Source organism: Pituophis catenifer, unplaced genomic scaffold (assembly GCF_029215685.1).
Source record: "Pituophis catenifer annectens isolate HBS135680 unplaced genomic scaffold, rPitCat1.0.hap2 SCAF_1, whole genome shotgun sequence".
In the NCBI taxonomy this organism is placed as follows: Eukaryota; Metazoa; Chordata; class Lepidosauria; order Squamata; family Colubridae; genus Pituophis; species Pituophis catenifer.
The window spans coordinates 162,852,773-162,873,266 of NW_027256881.1; the positions used below are offsets into that span (position 1 = coordinate 162,852,773).

Genomic DNA, 20,494 nt, shown 5'->3' on the forward strand with positions numbered 1-20,494 from the left:
TTGTGCTGATTATTACATTGTCAAAAATAGAAATAAGTCTCTACAAGGTATATAATTCATTTCAAAGCCAGTTTAGTGTGGCAGTAAGGCACAAAATACTGTCAATTCTAAAAACACAACTAATATGGAAAGGAATGGTTCAGTCCCTCTTAATACAAGTTACATTCGCAGGAGTTCATCTTTCCCATATCATTTTCATGTTAATATTTCAGGTTTTCTGTTACATGGTAGGAATTGAGTTGTTTGTTGGTGCTGATGTTATAACTGTTTCCCTTTTATGCCTAGGTGTGAACATTTTCATTCAGTTCTGAACAATGGTACTGAGGAAATCATAGAAATAAGTGAATTCTCATATCCTGTTTACCGAGCATTTTTGGAGTATCTTTATACAGATAGCATCAGTCTCCCTCCTGAAGATGCCATAGGTAATTGGAACAACCAGCTAAGGTGTTAATATATATTTTCATGATATTTACATACATATTTGTGTATACATACATACACTATTAACTCTTGAATATACTGACTTGTGCAAACTTAGTTCAGAGTATGAAATGAGTTTGCATATATTTTTCACATCTTGTAGCATTAGAGAAAGTATTTTGTTAGTGACGAAGGAAAATAAACAGACTGGTATAACAAGTTGTGCAGTGTTATAAGAAAAAGCATTATATTGCACACACACACACACAATAGAGTATATATATATTCTACATTTTTGTGACTTTCCCAGTAGGCCAGAATAAATATAGGCACATGTAGATGTTCATAATTAGTAATTAAAGGTCTTTTTTTTCAGAATTTAATATTTCTATGAATAATTATGAGAATAGTTTTAAGAAAGATTTAAGTAGCCTAGTTGTCCTTTGTTGCATCCTTTGTTTTAATCAATAGTAACAGGATAGTTAGGAATTTAGTCATCTCTGTTGGCTCCAAAGCTATTTAACTGTGTATAGTTTGGGGAGTACTTATGAGAATTGAAAGTATTTATTACACCCTTTTCTCTCTTCTGTCTCACCTTGGAAAAAGCAATTGCTTTAGCAGCAAAAAAATCAGGCATGGGCATTAAATTAAAATTAAGCCTTGCTACTGTTACCTTCATTGAAGGTAAGCTGATATTGTCCAAGATAATATCAGCTTACCTTTATGTAGGGAAAATCCCATATTTCCCACTAGAACTATGAAAAAATTCACCTGACAATTGTCTGCAAATGAAATGCAGACTACTTAGCTATTCTATATGTAAGTAATTCAGTGAAATCTTATTTTACCAGACATTGATATAGTACAGTGATGGCTAACCTTTTTGCCATTGGGTGCCAAAAGTGGGGGGAGTGGGGGTGGGTCGTGCGTGCATGTGCCCACACCCATAATTCAATGTGCCCTGCCCCCACCTATGCATGCGTCCGTGAGCCATTCGCACTTCCCCTGCTTTTGGCATGCAATGGCACAGTGGGCCCGGTAGGCCCATTTTTCACCCTCCCCAGGCTCCAGAACCTTTCTAGGAGCCCACCCCCCGGAGGCCCTCTGGAGGCCGGAAACGGCCCATTTGCTGACTTCCAGTGGGACCGGAAAGCCCGTTTTTTGCTCTCCCCAGGCTCTAGAGTCTTTCTAGGAGCCTGGGGAGGGCGAAAATGGCCTTCTTCACCCCCTGGAGGCCGGAAACAGCCTATTTCCCTACTTCCGGTGGGCCCAGAAGGCCTGAAAATTGGCTGAGCCCGCGTGCCCACTGATATGACTCCATGTGCCACCTATGGCACGCGTGCCATAGGTTTGCCATCACAGATATAGTAGATTTTAACTGGAGTAGAACAAATTACGGCAGAAATAATGCAAATAGAATTCAGAAATGAATTTATATCATTATGCAAATGATGTAAATCCTCACGCTTGGACTCATCAAACTTTCCTCAGTAACAGACATCTTGTCCCTCAATTAGTCTCTTAAATTGAGATTTTACCATAATTGGTAGGCAGACAAGGCACTGAATAAGAAAAGTTAAAATAAAAGCAGCTCATTCCCATGAAGCTGTCACGGGTGTCAAAAAAGGCAGTTTAACCAATATATTATTTTTCCTTAAAACCATTTTAACATTTTTGCTGAGTTGAAAATATTTCTGCTGGAATCTGTCTTGAGAGTTTTTTGTTGCTATAAGAATTGTAGCTTAGAAAATTTTATTTAAAAAAAAATATTTCCAGAGCACAGAACTCCACAAGATATAATTTTGGATTTCCAGATAGTGGAAGCTCCATTGGTGGCTCCAATGTTGAATTGTCTTTCCATTTAATTGGGAAATTAATGTTAAATTGGCAGTCAGAGAAGGGAGAATGAGGAAGAATTTCCTTGCCCATTTCTATTATATGCGAAAGGGGGAAAAGAGACTAGAAGCTCCATACATTTGCTAAAACCTTGAAGCAAATTTCGACTTTTCCAGATGCTTAGTACAAAATAAAAGACAGAATCTCCCTGATTGTGATGGTCTCTAACTCAAAGGCAAAGGAGCCACTCTATGGTGGAAAAGACAGACGGGGGGACCTAAAACTATTTGGTCTTGTCAGGTTTGAGCCAAAGCTGAAGCTGATGCCTCCTCATCCACATGCATACAACCTCCAGGCATCTGTAAAGTGCTTTAGATGGCCCAGGGCAGAAATGTTCTGATGAAAAGAGGTTCCAAGCTTAACACCACCCCCCCCATTTCTGGATTGTCATCATTTTTTGAGCCTAGAACTGCTATCAACAGTCATCATTTAGAACGCATATTAAATTTGCAGATAACTATGTTTAAAACACCAGCTTTTCATATGTGACATCACTAGCAACATTTTTATTCCAGAAGTATTTTATAGTTGTGTGTTACTAAAGGTTTCTTCTAGCCTGTGTATAGACTTGATTCCCCCCCCACTCTTTTGGCAGGCCTGTTAGACTTGGCAAGCTTCTATAGAGACAACCGACTAAAGAAGCTTTGCCAACAAACAATTAAGCAGGGCATTTCTGAAGAGAATGCAATTGCTCTTCTATCAACTGCAATCAAGTATGAAGCAAAGGTATGGAAAATGTTCTTTACTGAGTTGCTACTGACTGGGGGTCCTTGTTCTACATTGAGCTATGAGCTTGAATTTGTCTGTGCAATTAATATATTGAGTAGTGTTAGTCAAGGAATCCACGCTGTTGGAATACTGCTTGGCCTATTTTATGGGGTCTGGTAAAAATTAGAAGCAGTTCTTGTACAGTCAGGTCCAGAAATATTGGGACATCGACACAATTCTAACATCTTTGGCTCTATACACTACCACAATGGAGTTGGAATGAAACAAACACAATGTGCGTTAACTGCAGACTGTCAGCTTTAATTTGAGGGTATGTACATCCAACTCAGGTGAACGGTGTAGGACTTACAGCAGTTTGTATATGTGCCTCCCACTTGTTAAGGGACCAAAAGTAATGGGACAATTGGCTTCTCAGCTGTTCCATGGCCAGGCGTGTGATATTCCCTCATTAATAATAATAATAATTTTATTTCTATACCGCCCTTCTCCCGAAGGACTCAGGGCGGTGTACAGCCTATTTAAAAACACAGAAACAAAACAACAATTAAAATTTAAAATCATTAAATAATTAGGCTCCAATTAAAATCCCAGAAATTTAAAATACCCCAATTTAAAACGTTATGTTAATAGCCCGACCTGGCGGAACAACAGGGTCTTCAGAGCGCAGCGAAACACCCGGAGGTTGGAGATCTTACGTATTTCCGGGGGCAGTTCATTCCACAGGGCTGGGGCTCCCACAGAGAAAGCCCTCCCCCTGGGTGTCGCCAGCCAACATAACTTGGCCGATGGCACCCTGAGGAGACCCTCTCTGTGGGAGCGGACTGGTCGGTGGGAGGCTATTGGTGGCAGAAGTCGGTCTCGAAGGTACCCGGGTCCTATGCCATGGAGCGCTTTAAAGGTGGTAACCAACACCTTGAATCGCACCCGGAAGACCACTGGGAGCCAGTGCAGCTCGCGCAGGAGGGGTGTCACGTGGGCGCAATGAGTTGCACCCATAACCACCCGCGCGGCCACATTCATACCCCAATTACAATGTGCAGATAAAAGGCCCAGAGTTCATTTCAAGTGTGCTATTTGCATTTGGAATCTGTTGCTGTCAACTCTCAAGATGAGATCCAAAGAGCTGTCACTATCAGTGAAGCAAGCCATCATTAGGCTGAAGAAACAAAACAAACCCATCAGAGAGATAGCAAGAACATTAGGCATGGCCAAAACAACTGTTTGAAACATTCTCAAAAAGAAGGAATGCACCGTCAGCAACACCAAAAGACCTGGGAGAACATGGAAAACAAGTGTGGTGGATGACCGAAGAATTCTTTCCTTGGTGAAGAAAACACCCTTCACAACAGTTGGCCAGATCAAGAACACTCTCCAGGAGGTAGGTGTATGTGTGTCAAAGTCAACAATCAAGAGAAGACTTCACCAGAGTGAATACAGAGGGTTCACCACAAGATGTAAACCATTGGTGAGCTTCAAAAACAGGAAGGCCAGATTAGAGTTTGCCATACAACATCTAAGAAAGCCTTCACAGTTCTGGAACAAGATCCTATGGACAGATGAGACCAAGATCAACTTGTACCAGAGTGATGGGAAGAGAAGAGCATGGAGAAGGAAAGGAATTGCTCATGATCCTAAGCATATCACCTCATCAATGAAGCATGGTGGTGGTAGTGTCATGGCGTGGGCATGTATGGCTGCCAATGGAACTGGTTCTCTTGTATTTATTGATGATGTGACTGCTGACAAAAGCAGCAGGATGAATTCTGAAGTGTTTTGGGCAATATTATCTGCTCACATTCAGCCAAATGCTGCAGAACTCATTGGACGGCACTTCATAGCGCAGATGGACATTGACCCAAATCATAATGCAAAAGCAACCAAAGAGTTTTTGAAGGGACAGAAGTGGAATTTTATGCAATGGCCAAGTCAATCACCTGACCTGAATCCCATTGAGCATGCATTTCACTTGCTGAAGACAAAACTGAAGGGAAAATGCCCCAAGAACAAGCAGGAACTGAAGACAGTTGCAGTAGAGGCCTGGCAGAGCATCACCAGGAATGAAACCCAGCATCTGGTGATGTCTATGAGTTCCAGACTTCAGGCTGTGATTGACTGCAAAGGATTTGCAACCAAGTATTAAGAAGGGAAAGTTTGATTTATGATTATTATTCTGTCCCATTATTTTTGGTCCCTTAACAAGTGGGAGGCACATATGCAAACTGCTGTAAGTCCTACACCGTTCACCTGAGTTGGATGTACATACCCTCAAATTAAAGCTGACAGTCTGCAGTTAAAGCACATTGTGTTTGTTTCATTCCAACTCCATTGTGGTGGTGTATAGAGCCAAAGATGTTAGAATTGTGTCGATGTCCCAATATTTCTGGACCTGACTGTATGTGAAGTACTTTGAAGAAGTGAAACCATTGTGCAAATGCTAAGAATTTGCTGTTAAAAATAACAATTTTTGTAGTTTTCAAGATATCAGAGCAATTTCACAATTTGTTGGGAAGGATATATTTGGTGTCTAGAGAACGCCATAAAAGAGGTGAATAAAGGAAATATTCTGAACTCAGTGAAACTAGCTTCTTAAACTCTCAATCACCTAGGTCATAGTTGTCTCAAAGGTGCTTTTCCAAAAGGCAACTGGACTTTCTTGGTTTTTTCCCTTGAAAATGTTTTGCTTCTCATCCAAGAATTTTTTTTCAGTCCTGACAGTCAATTGCTATTTGTTTTAGAACTCTGGATTTAGTTAGGGTGTGACCCAACTATATTTAAGGGATATGGAAAACTGTAGGGGGAGGACCCAAGACAAAGAGGTGTAAATTAGAGCTTAGGAAAAGTTTAATTGAACGCCTATTGGGTCATTTCATTTGGGAATCTGCTCTTCACTGATTGGGAAGGCAGGGACACAGGAGAGTATGATTTGATACTTTATTTATCATGCTTTTTAATTATTTCATATTTTGTAGGATTGTTGAAATAGTTCTTGAGGTTTTTTAATATGAACATTTCTCTCACTCCATTTAATTTTCTTCCCCCTCAAGAGCAAAATTTTCATGAGTGAGAAATTGGCACCTCAGTTAGCTATGAGATGCAACAAGTTGATTTTTAATGAGTGGAATAGATTGTCATGGCTGTTTTTCTGTTCCAGATTTCTTTTTCCATTTTAGGGTTATCTTTTTTTCAGCCCTGACCTGCCACCTATAGTGATTATGTGGAACAATATCACACATTAGTAGTGTGTATTAATATGTAAACACTCCATTTCTAGGAGTTAGAGGAATTTTGCTTCCGGTTTTGCATCAACCACCTGACTGTCGTTACTCAGTCTCCAGGTTTTGCAGAAATGGACCATGACCTCATGAAGAACTTCATAAGCAAAGCCAGTCGAGTTGGAGCATTTAAAAACTGAAGTAAAACCCTTGCCTAATAATGAAGATAGTTTCATTATCATTATTTGTATTTCTGATGTCATGATAATTTTCTCATAAACCTTATTTAAAAAGAGCATTATGCATTCTGGCTCCCTACTGTGACAACTGATCTTAGAAATTAAGGAAACACCAAAACAACAGTTTTCACTAAAAGCTAAGTAAATAAATTTTGATACAGCTAAACTACTTTAAATATCTTGAAATAATCTTCCATGCTTCAGGAAAAGCCTGTCCACAGATATCATATCTGCAGACAGTTGCTACAGTATCTTGCAATATGAAAGCAACAGTTTTTCTTACCAACAGCTGAAGTTGCTAGTCTATGAATAGGAATATGAGCTTTGGAAAATTAGAAGGGAAGGGGAAGCCCACAAAAGATAAAACCTCTGGAACCCCACAGCAATTATGAAAGTATTAGAGATTTAATAAAATTAAAACTATGCTAGGTAACTTTGTGTCATCCCTTCCATAAAGCCAACTTGTACATCTAGAAATTTCTCTTGTCCCAGCCAAACCAATCTTGCAAAAGTGAAAGTGTCTATCTAGTTTATTGGAATGCTACTGGATGATAATTAGGCTGTTGCTTTTCTTTAAAAGTAGGATGATGAAAGAAGAGTTTCAGCCTTCAGGTATTTGGGATGCATTATTGATATGTGAATAAAGCAGGAGATGGCAAACTCACCAATCAATATTTTTAATAACAATTTGGCCAGCATTAGGTCACTGTTGGAGGCTTTCCTAGTTTTTAATTGATTGATTAGTTTAACAATTTCCAAACTGGGACTGATGGCCAGGCGGAACACTTATTTTTAGAATACAGGTTGGGGCAACAGGCTGATAAAGGAAAAGTCATATATCTTACTGTAAAATTGTTCACCTCTCTTGGGCAGAATCTTTTTTCCAGCCAGACCATCTCCCGCAGTGCTAATATTAATTATCTTCTAAAAGACAATGGCATTGTTATCCTCTGCAGAGTGAAAAATATCCCAATTGATTGACACAAATATTTACTTCTTTCTATTAAGAGTTTTTTACAGTTTAGGAGCAAGTAACTAATTCTAATAGTGGAACAATTTCTGGATATGTAACATTGAAAACTATCGCTAAATCTGCCTTGACTTATACATAGTACTGATCAAACCTTCAGGGATTCTGCTTGAGGTAGGAGGTTTTGCTCATGAGAAACTGAAGAGTCGATGGTGAAGACTGTATACAGAGTGGCTAGAACATCTAACAAAGTTCTCAAACAGGAGCTCGGAAAGCTCAAGGGGCATGCCTGAAGCAAGAAATAAATGTCTTGCTTTCCTATTTCCAAACAATCTAATCCCGGAACAGCTAAACCTACATCATTGTCCCTAGTCAATTAAAGTTGTGTATGAGATAAAGTAATATTGAGTCACTATTTTGCCAAAACCCAAACTTTCAATGAAATAACCCAATTTTAAAAATCATATTAAGACTATAAGAATGAGGATGATTCCACACAGTCCTGTTCTTTTATGATCTTTCTGAAATTTTAAATGAAAATGTAAATATATGTGTTTCTTCATGACATTTATTGCAAATAAATTCAGATAAGTAGAGAAATAATTGTTTGTGGGAGAATTTGTTTACACTAATGAATAGATTCACAAAACAATAAGTAACCTAGATTCTAAACTTAAATCTGAAATATCAAAGGTTTTGAATTTGAGTTTAAATAGTATATTTCATAAGGTAACACATTTAAACATTAAGGTCCTTATTTTCTTATACTTACTGGGAAAACACAGATTCATAGGATGTAAAGAATGTGGATTGCATTCCATCAGCCAGTTTTCCAGGTTTAAGTTCACTGTATGAAATATTTCTGAAAGTTTCATTGCTTTCTATTTCATGTTTACTAAATTATAGTTAGCAAGCCAATAAACTAAATTATATCAGCAACTCAACTTCAGGATAAAAGATATTAAATATAATTTGCATTGTATATTAATGATTCTCATTCTTATTTTTAAAATTATTTTATTAATCTTTAATTTTTATTAGAATACAGAATATTTCTATGCTCAATTTGTCAAAATACTTCGTTATGATAGTTTAGGTTAGCCAACTCTTAATAGTTACTGTTAATAAAATTTCAGAACTTTATTTTCATAGTCTATATTGAGTTTGCAATCTTGACTACTGATTATTACAAAACTAACAGACTAAAGAATGACAGCTACAGAATTACACTTCTCTGCTCAGGAGACAGATAAGAGTGTGCAGTGTAGGTGTTTTGTTGCAGTCATTGTGGTTTACTGAAATAAAATAATAACATTCAACCAGGCTGCCAAATTTTCTAATTTGTATATGAGTTTTAAGATGGAAAAAAAGATAAAATTGTTAGCTAATGTATTTGATCTAGACACCATACGTAAGCGCACTGCCCAGGCAAGTGGGGGACATTCAGAACTAATGACTATAAATCCAATTGTATAAATTATTGTAGAACTCTGTCCTGCAGACAGTTCTTTGACATAGTGTTGGGTGTTCCTTGGAGGGGGACCTCAAACATATAAATAGTGCATCAATTCTAACATTAAAATGACAATTCTTAATAAAATACTAGTGCATTTTGTATATTGAACCTGAATATCTAAAACAAAGTAGTTCAATAAAAACTGAAAAGGTAATATAATTCAACAACAATGCACTAGGAAATCAATTTTACTGAAAACTAATATGTATAAATTAACACTTAAATGGATAATACATATGCTATGTCATAGCATGAAACACTGAAAAACATTAAACTCAACTAATTAAATTAGCTACGCAATATATGCAAAACAATGTAGTAGAAATAAAAGCTACAGTGCAGATCCAGGGTCTCAAGAGCAGTTCACTTCTGTACAGTGTCTGAAACTTCAGCACCATCATTCAGTTTCTGGTTTTGAATTCTAGTCCTAGTAGATGCTAGAAAAACAAAAACAGTACTGCCTTTTTAAATGTGTTAGTCTAAACTGATAAATAAGACATTTGCTAAAATAAAATTGAAGACATGCAAGCAGCTAATCTCGGATCTGTAAATTAAAAACAGAATCCTCATGAAATGCAGGTACCTAGATTTTCATTACATCTTGGGGATTTTGATATTATTCATAAAATTGTTCATGCATGAACTGAAAAGTGGCCAAGATATGGAGTGAAATGGGGTTCTTCCCTTTTGGACACAGACCAAAATGGAGAGGATTTCGGGGTGGGAAAAACCAAGGTTGAGGGATTTCCTGGGGAAGAGGAAAAGTAAAGGTGCTGGGAAGCTAAAGAACAGGCCAGATGATACTGGAGGTTGATTAGAATCCAAATGGCATGGAGATTCCTTTTACATGAAGTATTTAAATAGTGACTAGCTGAGCTTGTTGGATTATAGCATGTTGTTTTATGTGCTTGGGAATCACTACCCCCAAAGCCCAGTAAATACATGGCACTAGTGAGGAACTTGCTCATTGTTGTATAAGACCATCTCAAATGTCCCCAGTAGTAATTTATATTATTCTCATGCAGTACAAAAACTTACTCATTTCTGCAAGCTTTTGTTGGAATTTTGACTCTCCAGAAAGATGTTCCCTGTAGATAAGGGAAGATAAATTATACATTTTATACAGTTCTGATTTCAAAGTGTGTTGCACATAACTTGTGACTCCAGACCAGGGGCAGGCAATTAATTTTATCAAGGGGCTACATGAGAAAGTAGAATTGTTGTGAAGGGCTACTGCCCCACCCCCTGCCACCCTGTCCCTACAGTACTACCACCGCCCCATCACCACCACGGACCAGACTGGGACCATCTGCAAACCGGATATGCCTGTGGACCATAAAATGCCCAGGTCTGCTCTAGACAGCAAATGACAATTCACACTGCAATACCTATAGTAACCAAATTGAATAAATCTCCTTCAGCTGCATATCTGCCACATGTAGAAACTTCGAATAAATCAAGGTTATCTTCTGCTTGGGGAACATGCCTTCCCTATGCAGATGTCCTTTGAAAAGTAAGACTATACTTTCATTTTTATATAATCCTGAGTTTAAAACTTAAAATTCAAATTTCATTTTTTTCCCAAAAATAACAAATTACACAGAATTTCCAATTTCAACACAACAGCTCTATTTCAGAGGACTCTCTGCCATATATACTAATTAGTATAACTAAATTAGACATAACACTATGTCTAACTAAGTTACTATTACTATTATTACTAACTTGCTAAGACAGCAACAATTTTTGAAGTCAGGAAACTGCAAACTAATATGTTAATAAACTACCAATAAGTGGTATATGTACTGTATATGTAGAAAACAGTTCAAGAAGTAGTCTGGTTGAGCTGGAAAGTTCCCTGCATAGAGGACAAGAAAACCACCAAAAACCAGCAGGCAGAACCGCCAAGGAGGGCAGGGGGATATTGTTAAAGAGAGATATCAATTTAACAGTGTTCAAATTTCATTTTTAGCTTCTACATACTGCTTTTACTAAAAATAAAATTTGAAGAAATTGCAAATAAACAATTTATGGACCAGCTGGAAAAAAAGGGGGTGCCCACTGAATTAGACAGCATATCATCTATAACAGGCATGTCCAGGCCACGGGCCGCATGCAGCCCTAGACAGGTAGTAATGTGGCCCAAGATTTTATTTAAAAAAATTAAAAAATAAAGGAAATTGGTTATTTATATACATACAAAAGAAAACAAAGGTAGTACCAATAGTAATAAGCCCTTGATGCAATCCCAAAACAACTGGAGCACTACCTGAACACCATCGGCATTGATAAACTCACCATCAGTCAATTGCAAAAGGCAGGTTTACTAAAAACAGCTTTCGTCCTGCAATACCTCTAACACCATGAAACATCAACATCTTCCTATCCCAGGCTGCTGGGAAGGACTCGATAGGTAAATAAAATGCCAAATCCTGTCTGAACATTTGGCTGACTGCAATGAACCATTTTATGTGCAGCCCAGGACAATTCCCCTTCACTCAATGCAGCCCAGGCAAGCCAAATGTTAGACATACCTGGGCTATAGCAATATTATGCTAATGATATAAATTACATCATTTGTACCCATCTGATAATCAATATGCAAATAGAATAAATGATGCAAATAACAGGGAAATTTGTCCACTGCATCCAAGTGGACTAAACTGAGATTTTTCTTATAAATATATAACAAACATCCTATCCAATGTCCATTTTCTACATCATATCAACCTAAAGGTGTCAACCCAGTTAAAATCAATCCTGGGGATGTCCCGTTGCTTAGTACAAAGATGCATGGACAGACATATCTGCCTGTCCACATATGCTTGGGTATGCCAAAAGACAGACTTCAGGCAGGCCAGGACTAATAGCATTAACTAATAAAATAATCCATTTTATAAAATCAATTGATCCCTCCCATCTACATATCCCAACCATTCTCCTGCACACAAATCATTGCAATACAATGAAATGCAGAGACATGAATAAAAAACTAAAGTTTATTATACTGAGTTCATATATAAATTTAATGAAAATTAAATGAAACTATTCTGATGACTTTGTAATCATGTCTTTTTTCACCATAATCTCATTAAAAATTACAACATTTCTGCCATAAACTAGATGGCAGAGGTGGGTTTCCACACAGTAAGCCAAAACTCTACATGAATGAACCTAGATACTGAGATGGGACCACTAATACAGACCTGCATTAATTTATTCAGAAATCGGCTCACCTTCCATCAGCTTCATCCTGACCTTCTATATCAAAACGCAATCTCTTCAAAGGCTTAGGAGTGGTGCTTAGTTCAGAGCTTCGTTTGAGATGACGATCACTGTTACATACCATCTTGTTTATCTTTTGAAACTTTTCAGAACTCTAGAATACCAGGAAGATAATTAAAAAGATAATTTATTTTTACATATTGTTGGATAAGTATTAAGTGGAATCCTTTAAGAGAAAATATGAATTGGGCTCTTAAAACAAATTGACAGCATATTCCAAACCTCTACGCATGCCGTTGTTCAGAATGCCGAGCAACAGAGAGTGACAAAGATTGCCTTGCCAAAATTGAAACTTGTCTATTTCTGTTTGAACTGACTTAATTTGCAGCCTCTTGGCTGGGAGTTCATCAGCCTTGCATTTATCATAATGAGTGGATAAGGAATATTGTTTCAGTTAACTTCTTGCTGGACTCTTGCCTGGCCTTTCTGTTGGTGAACGCAGTTAATTCCCAATGTGTAAATAAAGAAGGGGTTTTCTTTGCAGGGTCTCAGTTTCTTGCTTCTGCAAGGGCTGGGTCAGAACAGGAGTATAATGTGATTGATCTCTAAGCTTCCCAAAAACGATGGAGTAATTAAAAGAAATTAGGACTGAGCTTTTAAGACTGTACAAATTAATGATATATCCTGTTTTGAACAGATAATTCTTTCAAGAGATTTGGAGAATGATGCAGATACATCTTGATTTCAGCAAAAGATTTGACAAAGCACCCCATTCCATTCTGATTACACTTGTTCTATGTTCACAATTAAATGGAAACCTAAAATCTTGATAATCTGAGTCATAATTCAAAGAGTTTTGTCAATGGAAGTCGTTACGCAACATCTGGAATCAATAGCACTCCCACAAATGCAACACAAAAATGGATCAGATATGTAGATGACACCTTCATCATAATGAAAAAAGGTCAATTAGACAACACCCATAAAATCATCAACACCTTTAAAGGAATCCAATTCATGAGGGAAAAAGAAAACGTAACGAAAGAAAGAAAGCAACCAAGATCAGAGAACATAAAGAACCCTTCGTTTCAATCCTGAACTATAAATATTCTCCTTTATTGACATGCATTTTGATGCCCACAAAATATTTTGGCTCCAATTTCTATGGAGGTGAACTGACATTGCTAATGTAGGCAGTTGTCATCCCTCTGAAGCAAGCAAGATAAAGAAAGAGAAGCAGCGGGGATTCCAGTAACTGTTGCAGAGTAGGATAACCAGAATCTGGAAAGCTTGTGAAGAGGTTCTCTTTGCCTCATCTCATATTACAATAAAACAGACAGTATTATCCTGAGTTTCTTTCTCACCCTTTCCACTTTCTCAGGACAATTTCCATTTTCCCTTCCTCAAAGCCAGATCTACAATCTTTTGCACAACCATTACCTATGGTTCCATTTGAACCCTTTTCCTACTAATGAATGTCTGTTCCTTACTAATAGTTGGGAATAAACATATATGTTCATTTTGGAACAGAAAAACAGGCAGAGGAAACATAATGTCATGGCTCCATCGGAGCCTGGTTCGGAGGTGGTGGTGGTATCGGGACCGTCCAACGGGGACGACATATTTGAAGAGGCCTGGGGCTGAGGACATTGCTGTCCCAGGCCTCTCAGACATTTGGGGGGGGAGGGGTGTCAACCAGATGGAGAGCTACCTGCACTCAGACACGGGAGGATCGACTGCTGACAAGCAGTGGTACTGATAGGCAGCAGATTCCCTCCGATGAGGAACAGCTGCCTCCCCACCTCAATTCAAAGGCACGGAGAAGCAGAGCATAGGCAAGCTCAGAGAAGGGCTGTGAGGGTACTCAGTAGAAGGTCACCCCACCCCTCCCTCACAAGGAACACCTGGAGTGGATTGATTTAAGAAGAATCTATGGGGATTTAGTCTTTGCCAGGAACAATTGTTTGTTTTGGCTTATACTCCCCCAGCCTTGACTCGTGCTTTTTGCCTTGCCTTGAGGACTGTCTTTTGCTTATACCTTCCTTTTGCCCTGAGGAGACTGCCTTTTGTCTCATGCCTTGCCTTGTGGAGTACAGTGTGTCTTGTGAACTCGCTTAGCTGGATGGACTCTTGGGACCCTAGAACTCACCCTGTGAGCGTACTCCTACTCTGTGGACTTCCTTTGTTATATATGGGCTGTTATTTGGGGGAAGAGAGGGTGGATGTCTTCAGGGTAGCATGGGGTCGTTGGAGGACTGTTTGTTGCAATATTTACTTATAGCAATAAAGGACTCTCTAGAGGCCTGCTTTGCCTTGACCATCTGGGTCATAACACCTTGTGTCTTGTTTTTTCTTCCAGTGTCAACTGACTTTCAATTACTTTTCATCAAAAAATATTAGGAGAAACGTAAAACCTCAGCTGTATGTAGAGCAAACCCCAATGCAATACATTTAATTTAAATAATTACTCAAAATAGGAAACTTACCCCAAAGGATTCACCAATTGAAACCAATATTCTGTAGGACAAGATAAAAAAAAGTATTTAATCTTTTTTCTAGAAATGATGTTTGAGACTACACACTACATAGACATATATTAATATAAAGCAATTTATATAATATTGTCCAGTTGTATTACTGCCCGTGTTTTCCCGAAAATAAGACCAGGTCTTATTTTCTTTAAGGGCCTCAAAATAAGCACTAGGGCTTATTTTCAGGGGTGTCTTATTCCCCCCTCCAATGTACAGGAGGCCCACTTTTTCTGCTTGCTCACAGCGGGACAGGAGGCCATGAGGTGCGCCAGTGCCACCACTGTGAGGTGTGGGGGTGGAGCTGCCCCACACTGGCTTACCTCAGGGCCCCCGCAGCCAGGCCATCCACATCCCAACGCCTGCCTCACCTCTCAGCTGTGACACCGGCACACCACTCAGTCTCCTGCTCCATTGCGGCCATGAGAAGCAGAAGTGGGTCGGTGGGCACGTGGACTCCTGCACGTTGTTGTTGGTGCTGCCGCTGCAAGGCAGGTATCAGGGCGTGGATGGCCTGGCTGAGGAGGCCCTGAGTTAAGCCAATGCAGGGTGCGTGGAGCAGCTCCAGCTCGCCTTGCGGCCAAGGCATCACAAGCAACCAGACTGAATGGGCGCAGGCTCTTAAATAGGGCTTATTTTGGGATAGGGCTTATTTTCAGGAAAAACAGGTATACAGATAGTATCTGTCTTACTAATTCCCCATGCCACAACAGGATCCATTTTCTGAAGACAGAAAAGGCAAACAGAAATATTCTAAAAAGAAGTCGCACTCATTAACTTTTGATTATGCCAAAATCAAAAGCCAATCCAGAAATTATTCAAACATGCAGATAAATTAATCTGGATTTGATGTTTGCCTCAATTTTTGGAGATTCATAAAGATAAATTTTGAGAGTTATTGAACTCAATTTTTTTAGAGTGAATCATGATTTTCAGCTTGAGATGGAATAGATGCTTTCTCCGACAATAAATCTAAAATGTTAATTCTAAATACTCAAATCATATTCATGAGGCATAACCTTTAAACATAATTGTACCTGAAATGTTTTTTCTTCCCAATAATAATCAGAAAAATACATGGAAGTTCTGTGAAACAGTCTTCTCATTCATGTTTGCCACACATGTAGTTTCTAGGAAAATATTCCACCAAGTTTTACTAGAAGGATACTTTGGGAATGTAAGGGTCCATAAATTTAAAGGTCCTTTAAAATAAGCTTCCCTGGTCAGTCAGTGAGTTTATCTGCCAGAATGCCCTAAAACCTGCCCAGCAGCAGTCAGCTTAAACTGGGTGGGAAGCACTTGCTCATTTATACAACTTTTGCAGAGAGGGGAAGGGCGGATTCCCTTTCAAACAACAGCTCCATCTTCTTTGCTCCATCTGGTGCCCTAAAGTTTCTGTAGCCCTTGTGTTGATTACTGTCATATTAGCATTAGAACAATGCAGCTCCATTTTTAATTTCTTTGGGGCAGGCTTTCTTTCAGCCCAGTGTTAATGTGTTTCTGTGAGCACTATTTTTCACTGCGCTCAGGTTTTGATTTTTATTTTTTTAGCATTTTTCCAGAAAAACTGTATTTTACAATAAAATATGGGTAAAAGCAGCAAAACAAGGGTTGTTAGTTGATAGAAACTGGATCCCCACCTGAACAAGAAAAGGGTGCTGCTGTTCACATCAGCAATTGAGGCCAGCTACGTGAATGTCAGAGCAGCAAAAGAGCAATTACTAGCAAGCAGCAGGGATGACAGTAAACAGGCCAAGGGGAGAACAGAGAGAAAGGAGGCTAGAACTGATCATTCCTCCCAATTAGCTATTTGAATCTATGGTTCCCTTGGCCTCAATAGAAGTCCGCCATAGACAGCTCAATATGAAAGTCCACGTGAGGCTCTATTAGCCCACTAACAAATACATTAAAATCTAGGAAACTATGAATGCCATTCACATTACATCCAGAATGTCTATATAGAATAAATATAGTGTCTATGGGAGCAAGGTTTCTTTTTGAGGGTGAGGGTATGCAGATTGTACAAACAACTTTTTATGTCTAATCAAATAGATATTTCCTATAATGGAAGAAGAGCAGAATTGTGATCACTTGTATTAAAACTGAAAAATATCTATCCATCTTAGGCTGGCGTTTGATTTAGTTGCTTAAAGGAATAATTTACTAACCTTGTTCTGGGTGTCATTTTTGTGGGTGACAATAGCCCTTCAGAAAATTTGCTGGGATTCTTCAAAGGTGAGACATAGATGTTATTTCCAGCAGAAACACGTAAAGGAGAATTAGAAAACTTATAAGGGCTCTGTAGAATGTGAGGAATGGGTGTTAATGTTGGAGGCTGGAAGATGAAATTTTAAATTAGCGCTATGGGGATTTGTCAATTTTTATTGAGAAATATTCATTAGAGGATAGACATGTAATTACTTACCCTATTGGAAGCATATTGCAAAATATTAGTTTTCAGTCTTTGCATAAATACCATGTTGTAGAAGACTATAATGGAATCGTATTGTCCTTCCCTGATCAAAACACACTTGAATGTCTAGATGAAATTGATTAGAAATTTAAGCATCAGCCCCCTATAATAACAACTTCTTCCAGTAGTTATATCTGTTTGTAACATCTCTGTTATACTTAATTTGTACAGGATTTTCCTTCTTTGGAAAATTCTTATGCTCACATTCCCTCCCACAACAATGTTAGCTTCCTTAATCTGAGGATGATTTATTCAGAAAAAGTTTGGTCCTGAATGAATTAAAAATATAATGAATAATTACTGTTCAGTGAATTTCACCTTTTTTTAATCATCCTTTTCAAATGCTTTAGACAGGTGGTATACTGAATAAAATGTGAGGGAAGTATTTTTAACTGGAACCTCATATTTGGATATAGTGATATACTAATTAATGTTGACATTATGCTTAGTTTTTGACCACATATTCATTTGGAATTTTGAGAACATATCGCATTCTTGCAAAATCTGATTGCTAGCAGAAAGGCAAGTTGATTAAATTGTTTCCTGCCACATCTGCTAGAAGTTGTCAGAGGTAACATCCATAAATCAGTGATGTCTAGAAGCTTCTGGCTGTTTGCTATTGTTGCAAAGGTACTCGACAAAATAAGAGTTTTAATACAAATAATAGCAATAATAACTGCTAAAAAGTGTCCCATACCTCTTGATTTGCATTGTTGAGTTCCTTGTATGCTGTCACAATAGTTTTAAACCTGAGATCAATATTCTTCACCTTACATATGCCATACATGGAACACATCATAATCTGTTTAAATGCAGAGAGGAGCCATCATTATTCTCATCACCATCATCACTCGTTATTAAAGAAAGTCCAGCCCCGGCTTTTCAGGAATGGAAAAAGCTTTAAAACCTTAGCTATTGGAGCACTTGTTTAATTTAAAAAATATGTAAAATTTATTTAAACAATTGAAATAACAAACATAACAAAATTATAAAATTATAAGAATAATAAAACTATGCAATATTAAATACCAAAAACAAAATCCTTTAAACATTGTACTACAAAATAATTGGGGCACCAGCCTGAGAAAGGTTCATGTAGATATTTAATATGAGAAATAGATATGGAACACCAATTATATGCCAAACTTGGGAATGATATTGAATCCTTTACTTCCTACATTTACCACTCTAAATAAGGATACTAGCTTTCAATGATAAATAACCCTGAAGGAATATAATTGACTCATATTCCCTCTAATCTTGTCTTACCATTTGTGTGTTACTGCTTGTTTGGCCATGTCATGCGGGGCAATTCACTGAAGAAAGCAATTATGTTTGGAAGAGATAGCGGTAAAAGGAAACCTGGCTGTCAAAGAATACGGTGGCTGGACAACATCAAAGCTCTCAGCAGCCAGAGCTCAGAAATGCTCAAAGTAGTCCAAGATTGAAAGATGTGGAGAGACCTGGCCCACAGAACTGCCAAGAGTCGGACATGACTGAATGGATAACATTATCATTTGTTTTTGCTTGCCTATTATCAAGTTTCTGATAGGACTAAGGCAATGTAATGTAACATAATGTTATGTAAACTTGCTTGAGCATGGAAAAATCTAAATTAAAAAAAAAAAGTAAATAAGTGGATCCAGTCAAATATATTACCTGGTCTAAGTGTCTGTCTTTCATCAGTTCATATTCATTTTGCAGTGTGTGATGAAAAAGGGTCCATATCAAATGTTCAAGTTCAGGATGGTCAGGCAGAAGACGCAAACATAAGTTATTTAATCTTCTATAAGCCAAGCAATACACTGGAAAGAGATTTGTTTATAAATTACAAACAAGGTCAAATCAATATTTATATTTATAGAAACACAGGGAGATAATGTAATATAATGTACAGAATATATTTAAGAGTTTACTCCAGGAATGTAACAAGGTGTATGTGTTATTTTAATCACAACAAAAATTATATTAGCCTGTACAAAGTCAGCATATTTATTGAGAGACTGTCACTTTTGAGAATGGTATAGAAGCTCTTCTTTTCTAAAACTCTGCTGTGATTTCAGCAAAAGTCTTTTTAGTAATCTGAAATCATTGCTTGAATTTGTAGAAACATATTAGGAATTAGTAATACATAATAATGAAATAATGTTTTAATTTGGTAAAATTCTATATTTAAGAAAATTGTGTGACATATGTCATGGGCAAGTAATTCCAAAAGATATCAAATGCATTAAAATATTTAAGAAATATTGATAATTTACATAATGCTGCAATTAAAATATACTTCAGGACTATTAAATTGCAAAAAAGTTAGTGGTAAAGGGGGCAATGCATTAACTTAGAATCGAAACATGCCTTAAATATCTGTTCCATCTCCAGTCCTTCCCTCCAGCCAGAAATGGCTTTTGCCAGGCAAAAAAGACTGGCGCAGGAGACTTCCCTGTGCAGTTGGCTCATCTGCCGCCTCACTGCTACCTTTCTGATTTACTCCAAATCAGGGGTGTCCAACCCTGGCAACTTTAAGACTGGTGGACCTCAACTCCTATAATTCTGAGAATTGAGGTCCACTAGTCTTAAAATTGCCAAGGTTAGACAGCCCAATCTAGATTCGATGAGATAATGTTGAAAAATAGCTTTTAAAATCCACCTACCTTTTTTATAGAAATATGACAAAGAAATAGATTTATGTGGTTTCTGAGACTGATTTAATCCCACAGCCTGTGACTCTGGAGAAGAATATACAAAAGTGGAAGAAACTTTTTTCTTAGGAGACTTTGTAGGAGAGAGGTACCTTTAAAAAAAAGGATACAGACACACAGAATAAAAAGGATAATTAGGGTAACGATATTCTAGACCATAAACCTTATTTTCAAAATGACTGAGTATAAGGTGGGCTACCTCCTTCTCCATTAATTGCTTTCCAATCCAGCTCTCAATGACTGTTACTAATAAGACACAGCTCACATTGCTAGAAAAATTGCAGAAAACATCATACTGGATCTATTTCCTGCTGCATCTTGTCTGTTTACTGTCTTAACCTACTTAAATTTTAATCCAAGTGTTTTAAACTTGCATTTACTGTAAACTTCCTTAGATGCCATTATCTCTCAAAGACAGTAAAATACCGAATAAAATAGCAGAAAGTAGCACTGTTCAAACAGATAAAAGGATGGTGCAAAGTGCAAGATATGGGATCATGGATTTAGATCGCAGGCTATAGGAGGAAGCAGACTGACAAAAACAGCCTTGCGTTATCAAAAAGCCTGCTCACTCTTTTCTGCAT

The 20,494-nt window shown here is 37.8% G+C and overlaps 2 protein-coding genes across 6 annotated transcripts in view; one reads left to right on the forward strand and one right to left on the reverse strand.

Moving 5' to 3' along the window:
• Positions 1-6,558, forward strand: part of RCBTB2 (RCC1 and BTB domain containing protein 2) — a 41,334-nt gene extending 34,776 nt beyond the window's left edge. For both annotated transcript variants that reach the window (XM_070933137.1, XM_070933138.1), the window contains 3 exons: positions 286-425; positions 2,915-3,045; positions 6,320-6,558. In XM_070933137.1, coding sequence (XP_070789238.1) covers positions 286-425; positions 2,915-3,045; positions 6,320-6,460 — 412 coding nt within the window. In that variant the 3' untranslated portion in view covers positions 6,461-6,558. The remainder of the gene's footprint in view (positions 1-285; positions 426-2,914; positions 3,046-6,319) is intronic.
• Positions 6,559-8,534: 1,976 nt separating this feature from the next.
• The window catches only part of RB1 (RB transcriptional corepressor 1), a 58,994-nt gene continuing 47,034 nt past the window's right edge, over positions 8,535-20,494 (reverse strand). For 2 of the 4 annotated variants that reach the window (XM_070933143.1, XM_070933140.1), the window contains 9 exons: positions 19,863-20,002; positions 18,871-19,016; positions 17,909-18,013; positions 17,164-17,277; positions 16,907-17,073; positions 14,697-14,727; positions 12,222-12,364; positions 10,024-10,073; positions 8,535-9,422 (listed from right to left, as the gene is read on the reverse strand). In XM_070933143.1, the coding sequence (XP_070789244.1) occupies positions 9,349-9,422; positions 10,024-10,073; positions 12,222-12,364; positions 14,697-14,727; positions 16,907-17,073; positions 17,164-17,277; positions 17,909-18,013; positions 18,871-19,016; positions 19,863-20,002 (970 nt within the window). In that variant the 3' untranslated portion in view covers positions 8,535-9,348. Of the gene's footprint in view, positions 9,423-10,023; positions 10,074-12,221; positions 12,365-14,696; positions 14,728-16,906; positions 17,074-17,163; positions 17,278-17,908; positions 18,014-18,870; positions 19,017-19,862; positions 20,003-20,494 lie in introns of those variants that run through there. The other 2 variants (XM_070933139.1, XM_070933142.1) reach the window with 2 other exon arrangements.